Source organism: Amblyomma mixtum, chromosome 2, assembly GCF_055824585.1.
Source record: "Amblyomma mixtum isolate Tamu chromosome 2, ASM5582458v1, whole genome shotgun sequence".
NCBI lineage: Eukaryota > Metazoa > Arthropoda > Arachnida > Ixodida > Ixodidae > Amblyomma > Amblyomma mixtum.
Window position 1 is genome coordinate 248,371,063 of NC_143013.1, and position 17,290 is coordinate 248,388,352.

General features: G+C 45.6%; 1 protein-coding gene across 1 annotated transcript; it reads left to right on the forward strand.

Annotated features, from left to right (window-relative positions):
- Positions 1 to 1,479: 1,479 nt before the first annotated feature.
- Positions 1,480 to 15,228, forward strand: LOC149363389 (uncharacterized). The gene is made up of 5 exons (XM_089568511.1): positions 1,480 to 1,484; positions 1,651 to 2,794; positions 13,611 to 14,208; positions 14,320 to 14,577; positions 15,122 to 15,228. Coding segments are annotated over exons 1-5 (2,007 nt in total). The 3' UTR covers positions 15,124 to 15,228.
- Positions 15,229 to 17,290: the final 2,062 nt, after the last annotated feature.

Here is a 17,290-nt window from a genome sequence, read left to right on the forward strand (position 1 = left end):
ACCGGTTCACGAGGACCGGTCCGTCCAGAGTCACCCTTCCTAAAGTAAATGTTTTACCGCCATTCTCTAACTCCATGATGCACCTTTTGTTGCTCCATCAACAAGGAGCATGCAACACTTAGGTTATACATTTTTTATCCGAAAAGAAGGTATCACAGCGTTTAAAGGTTTTTAATCAGTAACAATTTTGGTCTTCCAAAATACTGCTCTGCTTTTCCCTACCCTATATTAACTGCAAATTTTAAAATAACCGCCTCTTCACTACTTCTCATCCGCAAGAAAGACTTCCGAATCACCCATCTCGACTAACTACGTTTCATGCAAAAACAAAAAAAATACTCGCTTCATTTCCAAAGCATGGAGCCCAACGTGACATGAAACCAATAATGATATCTTTCTTTTCCCTGCGGCTCGTTCTGCGTATTGGTAAAAGGAAAAAAAGCTATCTTAATCCTTTCGCTTCTCATACCCTCTTCAGCTTCTGTAAATATGTGAAGGCGGCGATTGAAATACTAATGTGTCAGTGACAAGGCTCGTCACTGTAGAGTTGTAAAAACAAAAGAAAGAATCGTGTGCATTACCAGACGAGAGCTAGACGCATCCGGTTACGGTTATCTCGCGAACAGACCCACACTTTGTCTTCATTGCTCTTCGTGAGGTTCCGCGTAAAAGCCTGGACTGAATTTGTAAGTGCGCACCGCTCGCACACGTGCCCGCGTAATACTCGTTCTGGCACGGAAAACGCTAAAAGCTGTGCGGAAGAGAAAGCAAGAAGAAAAGGCGCTTGTCTGACGCTAACACTCCGGAAAAGTGAGGAGGAACGCCAGGGAATATGGATCTGCTAAAACCTCAAAGGCGTTGTGCAAGAGTACCTGCTTGAGGTATACGCGGCAAGTAATCATTAATTTAAAACAGGGTGTTTTTTTTACCCTCGCATATCATTTGGGCCGGTTTGTAGGTTCTCCCTGTGACCAACCATCAGGTATAAAAGGGACTTCGCGGACCGGTCAGATCAGAAGCTTCTGCTCCTCCAACGGATTAGGACCACCACAATGGTAAGCCACCGTATTGCTTTCCATTCCTCCGAATAAGCTAAACCCTTACAGTAAGAGTAAGAGGTAATGACTGCAGACCTCACATGTCCTCGCCGTCCTTTTCTCGCTGCAGATGTGAAATGATGTTTAAACCTTTTTTTGTGTGTGCGAAACGAAGTTCTCAGAAACTTTGTTATTATGTAATGAGAAAATCCGCGAAAATGTTTGCCATAAATGCGTATAAATGTAAGTAATTCCGCGGGACACACTCCATAACTTGATCATTAATACTGATTTTACAACTGAACACATCCATTCAGAGACTTTCCTGCCACTCCAAGAATGTATGGCCATATGCACCAAATCAACTCGTAAAACAAAGTGAACGCGGAAAAATAGCTCCCGTCCCGCCTTTACCCAAGTGAGTAATGCTAATGTCAGATGAATGAGGTATGTGCAGTGGTAACTGCAAGCTGATAACCAGCTGAAATAAAGCAAATGTATCGCAGTGCGATCGTTTTCTTCTTAATGTACATTTTTGGGCCAACGCATTTCCAAAATCGAATATCGAACAAATGCATTAGAGTAATTAATACAATATTTCCTTCGATCCCAGGAAGTCGCAGCATTGTCTATTGAGAAGAACTTGCACAAAGATTTGTATCATATATATTCTGTGTCATAACGCAACATTTTATCTCACCCAGATTCGTGCCTGCATTGTCCTCGCCCTGGCCACCAGCGCCTTCGCTGGTCAAATTGGCCACCTTGGCACCGGTGGCTACACCCTCGCCAGCAACCTCGGCTACGGCCTTGGTTACGGAAACCTCGGCTACTCCGGTCTCAGCTATGGCGGCCTCGGCATCAGCCACTACGGCCTCTCCCACGGCATTGGCTACTCCGGCCTGACTGGCTACGGTCTTGGCTACGGTTACGGACTGGCCAGGCCTGCCAGCTATGCTGTGGCCGCTCCAGCTGTCTCCCGCACCATCTCCACCTACCACGCCGCTCCAGCCGTGACTGCCGTTCACGCTGCCCCAGCTGTTGCCACCGTCGCCCACGCCGCCCCAGCCGTGGCCACCTACGCCGCCGCTCCAGCCGTCACCAGGGTTGCCACTTACGCCGCTGCCCCAGCCGTCAGCTACGCCGCTGCCCCTGCCGTCAGCTACGCCGCTGCCCCAGCTGTGACCAAGGTTGTGCAGTCCGCTCCAGCCATTGCCACCTATGCTGCCCCAGCTGTCACCAGGGTTGCCACCAGCTATGCTGCTCCAGCCGTGACCAGCGTTATCCGCTCCGCCCCAGTTGTCGCTGCTGCCCCAGCCGTCGCCACCTACGCTGCTGCCCCAGCTGTCACCAGGGTCGCCACCAGCTATGCTGCCCCAGCTGTCACCGCCGTCCACGCTGCCCCAGCCGTTGCCACCTACGCTGCTGCCCCAGCTGTCACCGCCGTCCACGCTGCCCCAGCCGTTGCCACCTACGCTGCTGCCCCAGCTGTCACCGCCGTTCACGCTGCTCCAGCTGTCGCTGCCGTCCACGCTGCCCCAGCCATCGCTACCTACGGTACCTACGGCTCCTACGGTCTTGCCCACTCTGCCCCAGTCTACGGCTACGGTGTTGGCTCCCTCGGCTACGGCGTCGGCTCCTACGGTTACGGCCATGGTCTCCTCGGCTACGGCCTGAACTACGGCTACGGTCTCGGCAGCCCACTCAGCTACGCTACCCTCCTCCGCAAGAAGAAGTGTAAGTATTCAAGGAAATGTGTACAACTGCTATCAGATCTGCCCGCTGGTTCTCTAATATGTTGCTCTCTTTCACATTCCAGAAATTCATTTCCTTTCGTACATCGCACAAGGATCGAAGCCTACAACAATGGAGGAGCAGATTTCGAGGCCTTTATCAGGTGCACTGATAATAGCCGAGAAATAAACTGTTCGTCACTACCTGCATTGTTTGTTGATGTATTCAAATCTTCACTCATCTCCCAATGATTGATAGAGCTGACAACTGGGTCTTGGCCATTAACAAGCCAAGAATGAAATTCATCCAATAGAAAATGGATACTCGTGTTTAAATTGTTCTATACTATTTAAGTATTCACCCCATCGCCTACTGACACAAGCCTCAAGGCTTCGACAAGTTTCACTGACATGTACTTGCGCAACCGATACTTTTGAAAATTTGCGTCCATGACAATGGATTCACATGCTCAATATTTAGTTACACACGATGTGCGGCCTTAATTTTTGAACGCTTATGGGTGTTAATTCTTTAAAATTATTTCATATCAGTTTATTCACTCCACGTAATTCTGTTCTCGGCCCATCATCTGGGCATATGCAGTGTTCTAATTTCTATAAATTTTTGGCAACTTATTAGCACCGTTGGAGTTCTCCCTGCCCAGGATTCACGAAAAGCTCATTCCAGGGGAAATGCAAACAAACGCTGACCAAAGGCTATTCAAGAGAGGCGGAAATTTACAGAAGAGTGCGTCACACTTTCTGGGATATATTTTCTAATCTAAAACGACTGCCGTATCATTTCCCTCGATCATCGCCTGTGGCATCGCAGGCTCAGAAAAAGGTACAGGCTCTGTTCATCCTCATGCACATTTTTACTTTCTTATTGGAAAAAATGTTCATTGAATAGTTGCAAGGGAATACAGCAACCCACGGTGCAGAAAGACGGAAACTTGTGGTGTCTACACAAGCAATTGCCCAACTTAAAAAATGCGTGAACATTAACAGTGTGCCCCTCAATGTCCCCCAAACAGTGCAGTTCGATAACGTCTGCGTAACTTTAACGATTAGTAGGCCTCGCTAACAGTAGGTTTTCCCGTCATAGTGGAATCTTTCGATATTTTTTGATTGCGAAGATGCCCGCACGTGAGACAGCTTCAAATTTTCCAGTTAACGTACACTTTACGAACAACGCTAAAACACCTAGGTACGTGATCGCAAAGGTTCGCTTCGCAAACATGCGAAAATTTTTCTTTTCACTTATTATTCTAGCCAAGCCTTTTATTGCTGCTTTCGAAGGGCTTCGATTATGCCGCTTAGAGCTAAACTTGCCAGTGATTGAAGGGCCCGAAAATATGCAGCGAAGAGGCGCTATTTTTCTTTTAATTTAGGCCTCCGTGTCAGAGAGACGAGACTTTGTGATATATATTTCTGTACCTTTTGTCAGTTGTAAATTTTTCGCTTCAAAGAGCCATTTTTATAAGTATGTTAGCCCGAACATAATTATTAGTTTCTGTGTGCCGAGCACAACCCAATATCTGAAAATTCCTACTGTAATACTATGCAAGAGCTTTCTGCCATTCCGTGTTCTTCCGCGCTATGACAGACACGTACAAATAGCGTTGTTTCGCAAGCCGTCCCCTTTCTATTAAAGCTTCAATTTTTACTGTGTGCACCATATTCGTTTCGCAGCCCATGTACTAGTGATTTTAAAATGAGCAAGCTATAAACCTCGCGTAGTCGTTTCATTTAGGATATGTTAAAATCCCTGCAACGTCTTTACTCCCACGGAATAAAGAAAACAAACAAATGAACGACATACTAATTGCCTGACTTCGCCGCTTCCTGAAGGGATCACTCTCAGTTTGGTTGGAACCGGGAAAGCAGTTTAGCCTCTTTTCATACCCTACATTTTCTTCTAAAGACATCTTATTCCGCGTAAAAATTAGTGAAGGCGAAGTGCCATAGCGTCCCGCCCCCGTGTACCGCAGACCTCTGCCTACACATCTCAAAACGAAGGCAGCATTCCATTTCACAGCGGCGCAGTCAAAATTTATGAACGCAGGTAGAAAAACAAATGACAAAGTAAAAAGGGGAGTGTTGGATATTCTATACAGTAACAACAAATATAAATTTAGTAACATATATTACTTTCATGTAAATGAGGTTGGATGCATCGGGTAATCGCAGCACGAAAAACGGCAGCTTGACAAGCACAATAAAGCCCTCCATCAAAGCGATAGCAGCAGGAAGGAAAAAACACAAAAATGTGTGCTTTGCTTCTCTAGATTGCTGACCAAATTGGAATATTAGGTAATCATTCAACCGTAACGTGCTGTTTAACATTTCCTTATTTTGCTTGAGAAATTTACCTTACCGCTCACGTCACAAAGGCAGCTGTTACTAGGATTTTTGTGAAGCTTCTGTGGAGTCATTAAATAATATGAATGGTAGCGGGATAGCCAATCATTCTGTAAAGTTATCATGTCCCCTAGCTAGCCAATGAGTATATTTTCCAGACGAGTGATGGAGTGTGGGTTGTAAAGAACCCGTAATTTCTCGGGCAGCAATGCGTTTGCGACGTCGTGCACAAACATAAATCTTGTGTCATTTTCTTACAAAACATTTTCAGCCTTATATGAGGTCGTTCCAGGCATTTTACGAACGGAGTCGTCAATTCAGCCGTCCAACCCGGGTACGAGTGTTTTTCTAGCCACGTCTGCGACCTCATTGCTACGTCAACGGGAGCAACCGCCTTGGCCACGAACCGGGTTTTGGTTTCTGCTTGCTGTTTTGCTGGTTTAAAATAGCTATATTTGCTATTTCGAAATCCGGTGTCTTGTACCAGAGACAAGGGACTCCAAGAAATGGAATGCAATAATTAACCATAAATGTAAAACAAAAACTCGGAGTTCCCATTTCACGCCAAGAGGTCGGAAATTGCATGACAGTGCGGTACCCAATCATCTGCCTTATGAACTAAAGTGAAAATACGATCTGTTTGATGTTTAAGGTTCTCGTTAGATAACATTTTACGAGTAAACCTCTTCGGTCGTGTATCGAACGACCCCCATTTCTTGCAAACATTTTGATGAGGGTAGAAAAAGCTTTTTAAGCGAGAGCGTATACAGCTCGTTCGGTCGAAAAGCCGTCGGCGTAGCAGTAGTCGGCAGATCTTGTTGGAAGTAATCAGGGGCTGCGTAAAAAAAAATCGTATCATGGTAATTTTTCGTTCTAGTGATTGATTGTTGATTGGTGTGTGATAGAACATGATCAGTTAGTGAATGATATTAATAATTTTATGAATGTATAATTGAAAAAATTTAAAAAAATTGAAAAAGAGATTCGAAGCTGTCAAAATGCTGAGAACGAACAGAAAATGTTTCTTGAAGGTAATTAAAAAAATTAAGCATTAATATAATTGATTGAAATTATTGAACAATTTAAAAATGTGTCCAAGGTTGTCATACTGGTCATAATGTAAAGCCTAAACCACTACGCTATGGCGTCATCCCCTAAGGGGTAGCTTAAGTTTCCTCTCCAATTTTTTTTTTCTGGATGCTGCATAATGGTTTATGCAATGGTAATTTCAAGTAGTTTACATGCCATATTTGTTACAGGTATGATGCTATAGGCCGGGAGGCCTACACATTAGGGCTTAGTTGATTTGGCGAACGCGACGATCATCTTTGTGACGGTAGCGTAAGAACAACACAAATGTGGCTCTGATACGCATGAAAGCTTGTTGGCGCCAGAATTAAAGTCGTGACGGGCTCAGGCAGCCACAAAAGACAACATTCACATAGAACACCGTGTTGCAACCAGCGAATGAAGCAGGGGCACACGCCACATGGCTTGAAGTCACATCGAACACCTCTGCTGCAGTTAAAAAAAAAAGCGAGACGTTCATCGCCACCAATGCAGTCTACAAGTACAGCTTCGGCTAATTTGCATCTCGTTCCGGAAGCACGTTGTCATCGACGTGCCAGAAGGAACGACCCAGCTCATAAGAAGAACAGTACGTCAGTTGACGCCCAGGCAGTTAAAAAGCATGCGTATAAAACTCCAACATTTCACAGCGAGCACAAGTCGTTTGCCCCCCCCCCCCCAAAAAAAAAAAGAAAAAAATCTGGTTGTTATGAGAAAAAAGCGAACGCACCAGGCACTTCATTCCAGCTGCATCAAAAATTGCTTCGTGATCTGCCGATAATGACAGAAGCCAAAAGACGTGTGTTAGGGGCTAGCTGAACAGCAGCAGCTGTGCAATGGAGAGGACATTTCCTCTTCTTGCTAGCTTCTGCTTTGGAGGAGCGCATTTATATCGATGGTTTAGGTTTGGTTTGGTTTATGGGGTTTTAACGTCCCAAAGCGACTAATGCTATGAGAGACGCCGTAGTGGAGGGCTCCGGAAATTTCGACCACCTGGGGTTCTTTAACGTGCACTGACATCGCACAGTACACGGGCCTCTAGAATTTCTCCTCCGAAGAAATTCTAGCCGCCGCGGCCGGGATCGAACCCGCGTCTTCTGGGTCAGCAGCCGAGCACCATAACCGCTGAGCCACGGCGGCGGCTTGCATTTATATCGAGGTTTAGGGCATCTTGATAGAGTGTGATTCCTCTAAAGTGTACGCAGACCCCGAATAAGTTTCTGCCAAAGCTTTGCTTCCGATTTAATTTTTCGCGTTTTAAGCAAACAAGAAATGAAAAAGAGTGGCGCTACGCAAGCTGTCGGGACCTTGCTGCTTCTTTTGCATATCAATGTTATGTGACGTACTAACCCGTTGCGTTCGCTGGGCTCAGGAATAGTTTGGATACTCGCGTACTAAAAAATAGACATCTCTGGCTTCAGGTGAGTATTTCAAACAGCATAATATTGTATCCTGCGCGCCTTATTTCCTAAGGTGCGAGAAAATTTTCGCTTTCTTTCAGTACAGAAAAGGTTCTTTTTTGAGACACTGTGATTCCGCTGTTCAAAAGTAAATTCATAAGGTAAAAACCGCAAGTATTGCTGTGCAAAAAAGTAATATGCTGATTAGCATTCTGGAAATTAACTATCTGTTAGCAATTGATTCGTTCGTCCATCTATTGTATGCACGGCTTTGTGTACCATAAGGTGACGATAATGCTACACATGCTAAGGACAAGAACCTCTAGACAAAGCGTACAGCTGGAACAGTACGCGCGAGTATCAGAAACTATAAAAATACGTTTTGCAAGGCTGCTAGATGAAATTATGACGAAGTCGACACAGTATAATAAAATATCTGCTTCTTGGCCTGCGAAAAAACAACTTTCTTCATTGCAGATTTGCATACGTTCACAGCGAACAAGCATAACTTGTCTGAATCAAACCATATGTGCCCCGCCGCGGTGGCTCAGTGGTTACGGCGCTCTGCTGCTTACCCGAAAGACGCTAATTCGATCCCGGCCACGGCGGCTGAATTTAGATGAAGGCGAAATTCTAGAGGCCCGTGTGCTTTGCGATTTCAGTGCACGTTCAAGAACCCCAGGTGGTCGAAATCTCAGGGGCCCTTCACTACGGCGTCCCTTATAGCCTGCGTCGCTTTCGGACGTTAAACCACAAAAAACCAAATAAACCACACCATATGTGTTAGATGTATATGTGCTATAAGTGAGTGTTATATGTCATATGTGTTAGAAGTGAGTGACACAAGTGCCAGAACATATATTTCGCAGTAGCTGCGATAACAATGTGCGATCAATTTCAACGAAAAACGCCCGCACTTACTGAAAGGGATACTAAATGGGATTACTTAGTCCGTCTAAACTTATATGCTGGGGTCAGATGACAGTAAATATGCCATTTTTTTTTGCGAAAGCAACAATTTTATAAACCACATAATTCTGTAAAAGCGACGTATACGTGGCGCCCCTGGTTGAAAATTTGTGTAGCGGCGACGAGTGACGTTTTCGTGAGCTTTCTGAGGTTTCGTTATGCCTTCAGCCGTCTAATCGGCTACTTTGTGTAGACTGCGGGTGTGTTGAAATTTCGAAGTGTTTTATTTCAATTATTCTTTGTACGCAAAAGGCAGAAACGCTGTAGAAGCTCTTGGTCGTCCATGTTTTTTTGGACGCAATGGAAAAGCGAATATGCTTTTAGATGAGTTGAAAAATATCTGATAAGAACTAGATGTTTGAACCATCAGCTCTCATTTGGCTCATTAAAGAAAAGGTTTCAAAGCGCCCGCAGTACCCGAAGCGCCGACACGCAAGAGAGGGTCTTCCGCAGGAGAAACGTTTAACCAGGTGATGCGTCTTCGTCAAGTGTTTGCATCCCCTGCCGATAGCTATAGCCAACAGGCGGCACACTACAGTTGGGCGGAAGGTACCTTGATTCATTTCAGCTTTCGAACCACAAGAAGCAATTCAAGAAACGTAGAAATCGCAATGAAATCAGCATAGTCAATCACAAGGATTGTCTGCGATAATACTTGTTGAGTAATCAGTCAACAAATCACGCATGAATCGACAGCAGAGGTGCGGTTCGATTGAAATGCGCCTGGAATTTTTAACTCAAATATGTTATTGAATGAATTACGGTCGGGCGCTGCTGCTGCTCCCATGCTGTCAAGGATTTCTCTAAGCTTTCGTGTACACTTCCTGACAGAGCATAGCGCACCGAAGGCAACACGCTCGTGTTATCGTCGCCAATGTATATATACATGCGAGAACGCGGACAACAGTTTTCTCTGCCTGAATCTTCCACTCATAGCTTCATGTAGTTTTGCACTCAGTGAGTATATTGCGACAGTATGCGGGCGTTGCAACGAGATGGAGATGCACGTGATGTAGCGAGAAGCCCCTTTGAAATATTGGGGGTCAGAGGCCGCCAGCACTTGCACTTCGGTCCCCTCATCTGTTGACCCTCGGTTTTTGGTTTGCGGCCGAATTTGCGGTCTTTCAACATGGCGCCTCCAATTGGTCGGACACCAAAGATGTCATAGAACTGACTTCAGGGAAGGCACTTTTTTCGCAGGTCCTTTGAATCTAGAGGCGTCTCAGGAACTTCGTTCGCAGTTTCCTCAGCAACGCATCCACCTTTCCACGCAGAAAAAAACATCAGTAGTTATCCTAAAAAGTAATATATTCGTCTTCATTAGTTTGATGTATCTCCTTAGTGTGCAGCGCTCGAAGGGCGAATGCCTTTCTCATGCCTCTCCAATTAACCGTTTCCTTTGCCAGCTGCGGCCCCGTATCCCCACAAACTTCTTAATCTCATCCGCCCACCTAACATTATACCACTCCCTGTTACGCGTGCCCTCTTTTGGAATCCATTCCGTAACCCTTAAGGAGCAGCGGTTATCTTGCCTTCAGATCACATGCCCTGCCTAAGCCAATTTCCTCCTGTTGACTTCGACGAAGATGTCATTAACCCGCGCTTCTTCCCTCACCCACTCTGCCCACTTCCGGTCTCTAAGCGTTACAGCTATCATTTTTTTCCATATCTCGCTGCGTTCTCCTTCACACAGGCTGAACCCTCTTCGTTAGCCTCCACGTTTCTGCCCCATAGGTGAGTTCCGATAAGATACAGCTGTTTTATATTTCTCTCTTGAAGGATATTGGTAAACGGCCATTCATGATCTGAGAAAACCTGCAAAATGCACTCCACACCATTTTTATTCTTATAGTTATTTCTCTCTCACGATCCGTATCAGCGGAAGCGGTTACCGCTTCCAGCACTGTAGATGTCGCCAATTCTCGAATGTAGCTGAAATACTTTGTCCCCACTGCGCGTCTCTCGCCAAACGCCATTTCTGTGCCCTTGTACGTTTGAGAGCTGCAGTGTGCAGAGGAAGTTGAAAATCTTGTTTTCTGAAGACATCCATGCCTGCAAGTACTGTTACGACGTCTCCGCGCCCGCTCCCAAGACTATAACCAGCTGCAAGAGTAGAGCGGCGCTATAAAATTGCATCTGGGAACAAATATGGCGTAGTTGGCAGAGCCGTTATCTATCTCGAGGAGCACGTGCATCGCCATACGCTCAGTAAAGCGGCGCCCTCAGAAAAATGTTTTTCTCAATGTCGAGTGCAGACATATGCAACGTGCCATGGCGGAATTTCCCGTTGGAATCCGTACTGTACGGAGATAGTTTCGACTGCAATTCACTTCTCGAAACTTCCGTCAGTGGGGTACTGCCTCAGACAGGCCGCTTTTCGGACCTGCGATCTGCGCGACTTGAACAAAGCTGGTAGCGCGACCCTTCGGTGAGAACGCGCACTCACAAAGTACGTCTTCGTCTTTACACTTTTTTTCATGTTAAGAACCATGGCAGGGCACAGTAATTTAAGTCACGAGTCTTAATAAAGGTGTTGAATAGAAACGCATTCATAGGACTATTGCAGAACTGTCGCAACTCAGATGTGAGAAGTTCCACTGCAGTTTGTGTCTGCTTTGATTGGAACTTAATTGCAAAATAAAAACCTACTATAAGAAATGTGTACTTTTTTTATGCAGTAGAAAAACAGGAAAAAGAGAGCGGATCAAGGGGTAAAAACGATCCTCCGCAGTAGTTTATCTTGATTCAGGTCCCCGTCACTGCCATGCGATAATAAATACATGTGTCCACGTGACATAATAATACCATGTGTTTTTGTTAAGAAAGCACGCTGTGCACAGCATCTTTATGAACCAATCTTAATGTTAATACAAGTGAGGTATATACGAGTATGTTTAAACTTACACACAGCTTTAAAACAAAACACAGCAGTGTCTTAGCTAGGTTGTGGCTCTGCGCTATCTATGCGTCGTCAAGGCATCATTAGGCGTAAAGATACTCCGGGCTCAAGGCACACCTCTCCTTTTGTTAACCAAATGCGAGCGAAAAATCTGCACCTCGGTAAGCACACGAGATAAGCACGCGCAAGCGAACAAAAGCGATTCTCGACCGCTCACAGATCTCGCGCTCTCTGTTGTGGGGCGGCCGCGGATTGAATTATCGAATCTTCCTGACGGCTGGCAGGCGTTCGGGGTCCCGTCGTATGAAGAAAGAGCAAGATAATTAATGCGGTTTCCTTCAAGTGGGCCAGCAGGGAAGCGGCGGTGCGACGCTACGTGAATACGTTGGCGAAGTTCGGATGGCCCTGGTGAAAAGGTGACATAGGGCAGAGAAACGACCCAACAAGAAGAAAGGATTGGCGCAAGAGGAGGCAAGGGAACGGGAATATCTGACTTGACCTCCGTGGTGCACGTTTTTCTTTCCCTCGCTTCTGCGGCGATGTTTACACAATTCGACGTTCGATGCTCTGTCTCTCTCGCGCCACGGCGGCGACTTCGTATCCTTTCACTGGGCCAGGACGGGTTTGAAACGTGCTGAGTGCTGTTGCCGGCCATATACCACGCCCAGTGCCTCTCGCCTCTTTTTCCAGTGAAAAGTGGGTATAAAAGGGAGGCGGTTTGCAGTGGAAGCTTCAGAAGCTCCTTCTCCTTGAAGAAACCGACACCATGGTAAGCAGGATACCCGTCAGCAGCCTTTTGCCATGTACGCCTCGCGTTCTTCGACCGTCAAGCTCGAAGGAAAAATAGCCTGTGAATTAGAAGAAAAGTTAAGAGTGCGAATCATGCCTCCTGGTCATCAAGGTTCGAAATGGCCGAAGGCTTTGGCGATAGTTCTGTTCCTTTAATTATCCACAGCGAGCAACTGGCTAGTTGGCTGAGTTTTTTTAGCCTTCATTAATCGCCTGCCGTACTCTAAAGGGGACTGGTTCGGGAACGACGAAATTATGAACAAAAGATTCACCTGAATTGAAGCTTAACTATACTTTATATTTGCCTCAATTAAAATCAACGATTTCATTTTTTGCGCTAAATTACCTTGCATTTGTACTTACTCATCGCTCACCGCAGGAGTAAAGCTGTGAAAACAATCTTGTCGATTATCTAGAAAGAAATATTGCGATGAGTGGAACGTTTTATTTTAAGCAAGATGCTCTAATAATGGGGCTCTTTTTTTCTGCTACTATTCCGAGAAGTACTAGAAACACATGCACGATTAGTGTATTCTTTAATAAGCCAATGATCCTAACATAATTTTACGTTTGCTTCGGCCTGAATTCACTCGCTATAAAAATAAGATGCAAGAAACTAGAATAATACAATAGAAACAGTTTTAACACTCTTTGATTAAAAGAGCAAAGTCATAGTTATTAAATCTTTGGCACAGAATCGACGAAAGAAGCAAAAAAAAAAGCATTAAGAGCAAGTATGAAATGCGATCCCTAAAAAGGCGATCAAGTTCAACCCCTCACACTTAGGAAAACATCCGGTGGATAACGACCAATGATAGCGCACTAATACGTTTCCTGCGAACGACTTCAAAAGCGATGCACTCGAAACTAAGTCAAAGGCAAGAAAAGGAAAATTAATAGCTATTCATTATTCTTTTTGACGTGTAAAATACTTCGCAGACCTTTTAAATGAAGAATCACTGTTGTATACCTACTACAATGGAAGTTATACATGAAATCCATAGTAACTTTGCGGATACCATAATTGACGGTGTTCGTAGAGTGATGTCTGTCTAATAAAAGTAGTTTTTTTTTAATGGTAATATTAGAGCGGTTTACTCAGTCCTCCTTGTCCGCAATACTGAATCGGATGTATAGATTTATCGTAAATGAAAAATTTAAACATAACATTCTTTAAAATGTCTCATGATAAAAACCCAAAAACACACATTTCGCGCAAAAAACATCAAACGTCTACGCTAACGCAACCCAGATTTGAGAATTATTCTTTTACAAAACGACTATGCGGAGCCTTTCTGAGTGCATGACTGTCAGGCTGCCCGAAGCCTAATTACAATATTTTACCTCCTTATAGCTTCGCGCCTGCATCCTCCTTGCCCTGGCCACCAGCGCCTTTGCTGGCTACGTCGGTGGCGGATATGCCCTTGGTCACGGCCTCGGTGGATATGCCCTTGGTCACGGCCTCGGTGGATATTCCCTTGGTCACGGGCTCGCTGGTGGATATGCCCTTGGTCACGGTCTCGGCCTCGGCTACGCTGGCTTGAGCGGATATGGCCTCGGTCATGGCATTGGATACTCCTCCCTCACCGGCTACGGCCTTGGACACGGATACGGTTATGGCTACGCACCGGCTGCCAGCTACGCTGTCGCTGCTCCCGCTGTCACCCGCGTCGCCACCGCTGTGCACGCCGCCCCAGCTGTGGCCGCTGTCCACGCTGCTCCAGCCGTCGCCACCTATGCTGCGGCTCCAGCCGTCGCCAGGGTTGCCTACGCTGCTCCAGCGGTCGCCAGGGTTGCCTACGCTGCTCCAGCCGTCGCCAGGGTTGCCTATGCTGCTCCAGCTGTGACCAGGGTCGTACAGTCGGCCCCAGTAATTGCTGCTGCTCCAGCTGTCACCGCCGTGGGCGCCGCCCCAGCTTTCGCCAGCTATGCCGCTGCCCCAGCCTTTGCCGGTTTGGCTGCCCCAGCCTTTGCCGGTGTGGCTGCCCCAGCCTTTGCCGGTGTGGCTGCCCCAGTCACTGCCGCTGTCGCTGCCCCAGTCACTGCCGCTGTCGCTGCCCCAGTCGCTGCCGCTGTCGCTGCCCCAGCCGTCGCCACCTATGCCGCCGCCCCAGCAGTTGCTGCCGTCCACCACGCCGTTCCAGCTGTGGCCTCGTACGGCGTCGCCCACGCTGCTCCAGTCTACGGCTACGGTGTTGGCGGTCTCGGCTACGGCGTCGGCAGCTACGGATACGGCCACGGTCTCCTCGGCTACGGCCTGAACTACGGCTATGGCCTCGGCTCTCCCTACCACTACGGCGCTCTCCTCCGCAAGAAGAAGTGTAAGTTGAAAGGCTCCTTTTCATGCCTTGTTGAGAACATTAGAGAACTTCTTAGTAGTTACGCTTACGAGCAGGTGTTTAAGTCGTGTCGAGGAATAATTCCGTTTGTTTTAAATAAATAAAGTCGATTTTATCCTGTAAAATAGGTGCTTTCTCATGGAAATAAAGTAAAAAATAGGAATCAGCAATTTAAATGACCGCTATTCATTCCCACGCAGAAATGCGGCTGTCATAAGAATTCATTTTCTGCGCACCGGACTTGATTACAACAAACTTGGCTGCATTTTTTACGACAATATTAAACAATGGTTACACTTGCTACTCGCTCATGCGCAGAAGATCGTATGAACCAGCATGAATATGAAGTTTCCTACAGCCGAAGTGCTTCTAATTCTTTCGGACGAAATCTCGTTTACAGCCAACGTATTAATATTAGGGCAGAACACACTGTGTAACAATTAAGCGATTATGACATGTGATAACTCATTGAATCATTTAATGATATTTATTGACTTTTCGTGATTTCTTTTTTTTTTCTCTACAGAAATACTCGTCAAGACGTAAGAGGATGCTTTCAACGGCTCAATTCAACGCATGGAGGTTTCTCTTGGAGTTGTGATGCTTTCAAAGGAATAAAATCCTTGTTGAATATTTTGGTCTACGTTTGCTCCTTGGATGCGTCCTGCCTTGTGAACGTCAGCGTGCGTGAGTGCCAGTGAAGTTATGCGTTAGATTGCTTCTACTACGGGCACTCACTGAAAGCCGAGATCGAATATTCGTCCTTTTATTTTATTTATTTATTTATGTACATACTGCAGACCATGGTTAGGTCCAAGCAGGACGGGCACTGTACAGACTGAGTACATCAGAAAAATCACATGGCAACAAAAAGTCACATGGCAAAAAAAAAGAAAAGAAAAAGAAACATGCATACAATTACAAAGCATGGCTGATGTCAAATATGTCAGTGTTGGTCCGTGTGGGGCAGAGTTCCAGACCGCTACTGTGCGCGGAAAAAAAGAAAATTTGAACAGATTTGTGCGTGCGAAATATGGTGCTAACAGGCTGGTGTGATAGTGGCGTGTGCTTCTTGCGGGCTGAAGGAAAAGATATAATGACGGGTCAAGTCCCAACTTACGGTTGAGCAAGAGGGAAAGAAAATCTAAACGAGTACCTTGTCGACGACACTAAAGGCGCGGAATGCCATGAAATTGCATTAATTCGGAGGGTGAATCAGATTTGGAAAATTTACAGAAACACAAACCTAACTGCCTTCCTTTGTATTTTTTCAATCTTCTTTATGTTGAATGCCGTGTGCGGATCCCAGACTACACACGCGTATTCGAGTTTTGGCCTGATCAAAGATAGATAACTAAGAAGCTTTACATTGGGAGGGGAATTCCGAAGTTTATGTCTCAGGAAACATAGTTTTCTGAACGCAGATGAACAGATGTTGTTAATGTGGGCGTTCCATGAAAGATCATGAGTGATTGTCACACCCAAGTACTTCACCGAAGTGACTTCCTTAAGCGGGGATGAACCAAGAATATATGCATGTTTTATCGGATTTCTTTTACGAGTAATGCAGAGAGAAACAGTCTTCTCCGGATTTAAAGTAATTCCCCAACGACTGCACCAGTTCACTATATTAGTGAGGCTATTATTCAGGTCTATTTGATGATGAACACTGGAGATTTCGCGAAATAACACACAGTCATCAGCATATAGTCTAATCTGAACACCGGGCAAAACTTCATTGACAATATCGTTAATGTACAGCAAAAACAGTAAAGGCCCCAGGACGCTTCCTTGGGGCACACCAGATGTGACAGGAAGAGAGCCGGATTGTTGTTCACCAAGAGCAACGTATTGTTTTCGGTTATTCAAATAATCACTTATCCAAGAAATAAGAATACGCGGCAGGCGAATGGAATGTAGTTTTAATATTAGGCTGCTGTGGGGGACTATGTCAAATGCCTTGCTAAAATCTAGAAAGATTGCATCAATCTGACCATTAATATCTAATACTGAGGCAAAGGAATGAACTACGGATACTAGCTGCGTCACGGTAGAGTAACCTTTCCGGAAACCGTGTTGGTGATTTGTTAGCACCGAATTACACTCTAAAAATTCGTTAATGCGGGTGGCGATAACATGCTCCATCATCTTGCAGCAAGACGAAAGTAATGATATAGGGCGGTAGTTTCTTAATACGAGCCGGTCACCTTGTTTAAAAATGGGCACAATTCGGGCTCCCTTCCATTCACTTGGCACTTTCGCTGACAACAAAGAGGTGCGAAACATAATAACAAGAAACTGAGTGCACTATTTGCACTCTTTGCATGAGTGCACTCTTTTAGGACGACACATTTCAACTTCGTTTAAAATATGCGCCATCCCTTGATTCAAATAGCTAGGAACCAGTCCTTTGTAGAATATCGCTCACGGCTGAGAGAAACCGAAAGCTAGCAGCAATAATTTTTTTAATGAAGGCTCAGCCAAATGGCCTGCCAATCGATAAGAAGATCGAAAAACAAGTTTACAGTAAGACTCGGCGATTGTGAAGTAACGTACAGCCGAACCGTTAATCTCACTGGGTACTTTACCTAAGGAGATCTGCAATTTTTAAAAACTTACTTTAAGCTGGAAGAGCGCTTTTTTTCGGCACAGCGTTGCCAATGGTCTAGCACATAAGAAAACAGCTATGACATGC

What these genes read in the sequence shown, in the direction of transcription:
- LOC149363389 (XM_089568511.1), top strand. An exon ending in GTAAGTATTCAAGGAAATGT is followed by an intron (nt 2,795 to 13,610) that starts GTACAACTGCTA and finishes ACCTCCTTATAG; the next exon opens with CTTCGCGCCTGCATCCTCCT. An exon ending in CGCTGCCCCAGCCTTTGCCG is followed by an intron (nt 14,209 to 14,319) that starts GTTTGGCTGCCC and finishes TCGCTGCCCCAG; the next exon opens with TCGCTGCCGCTGTCGCTGCC.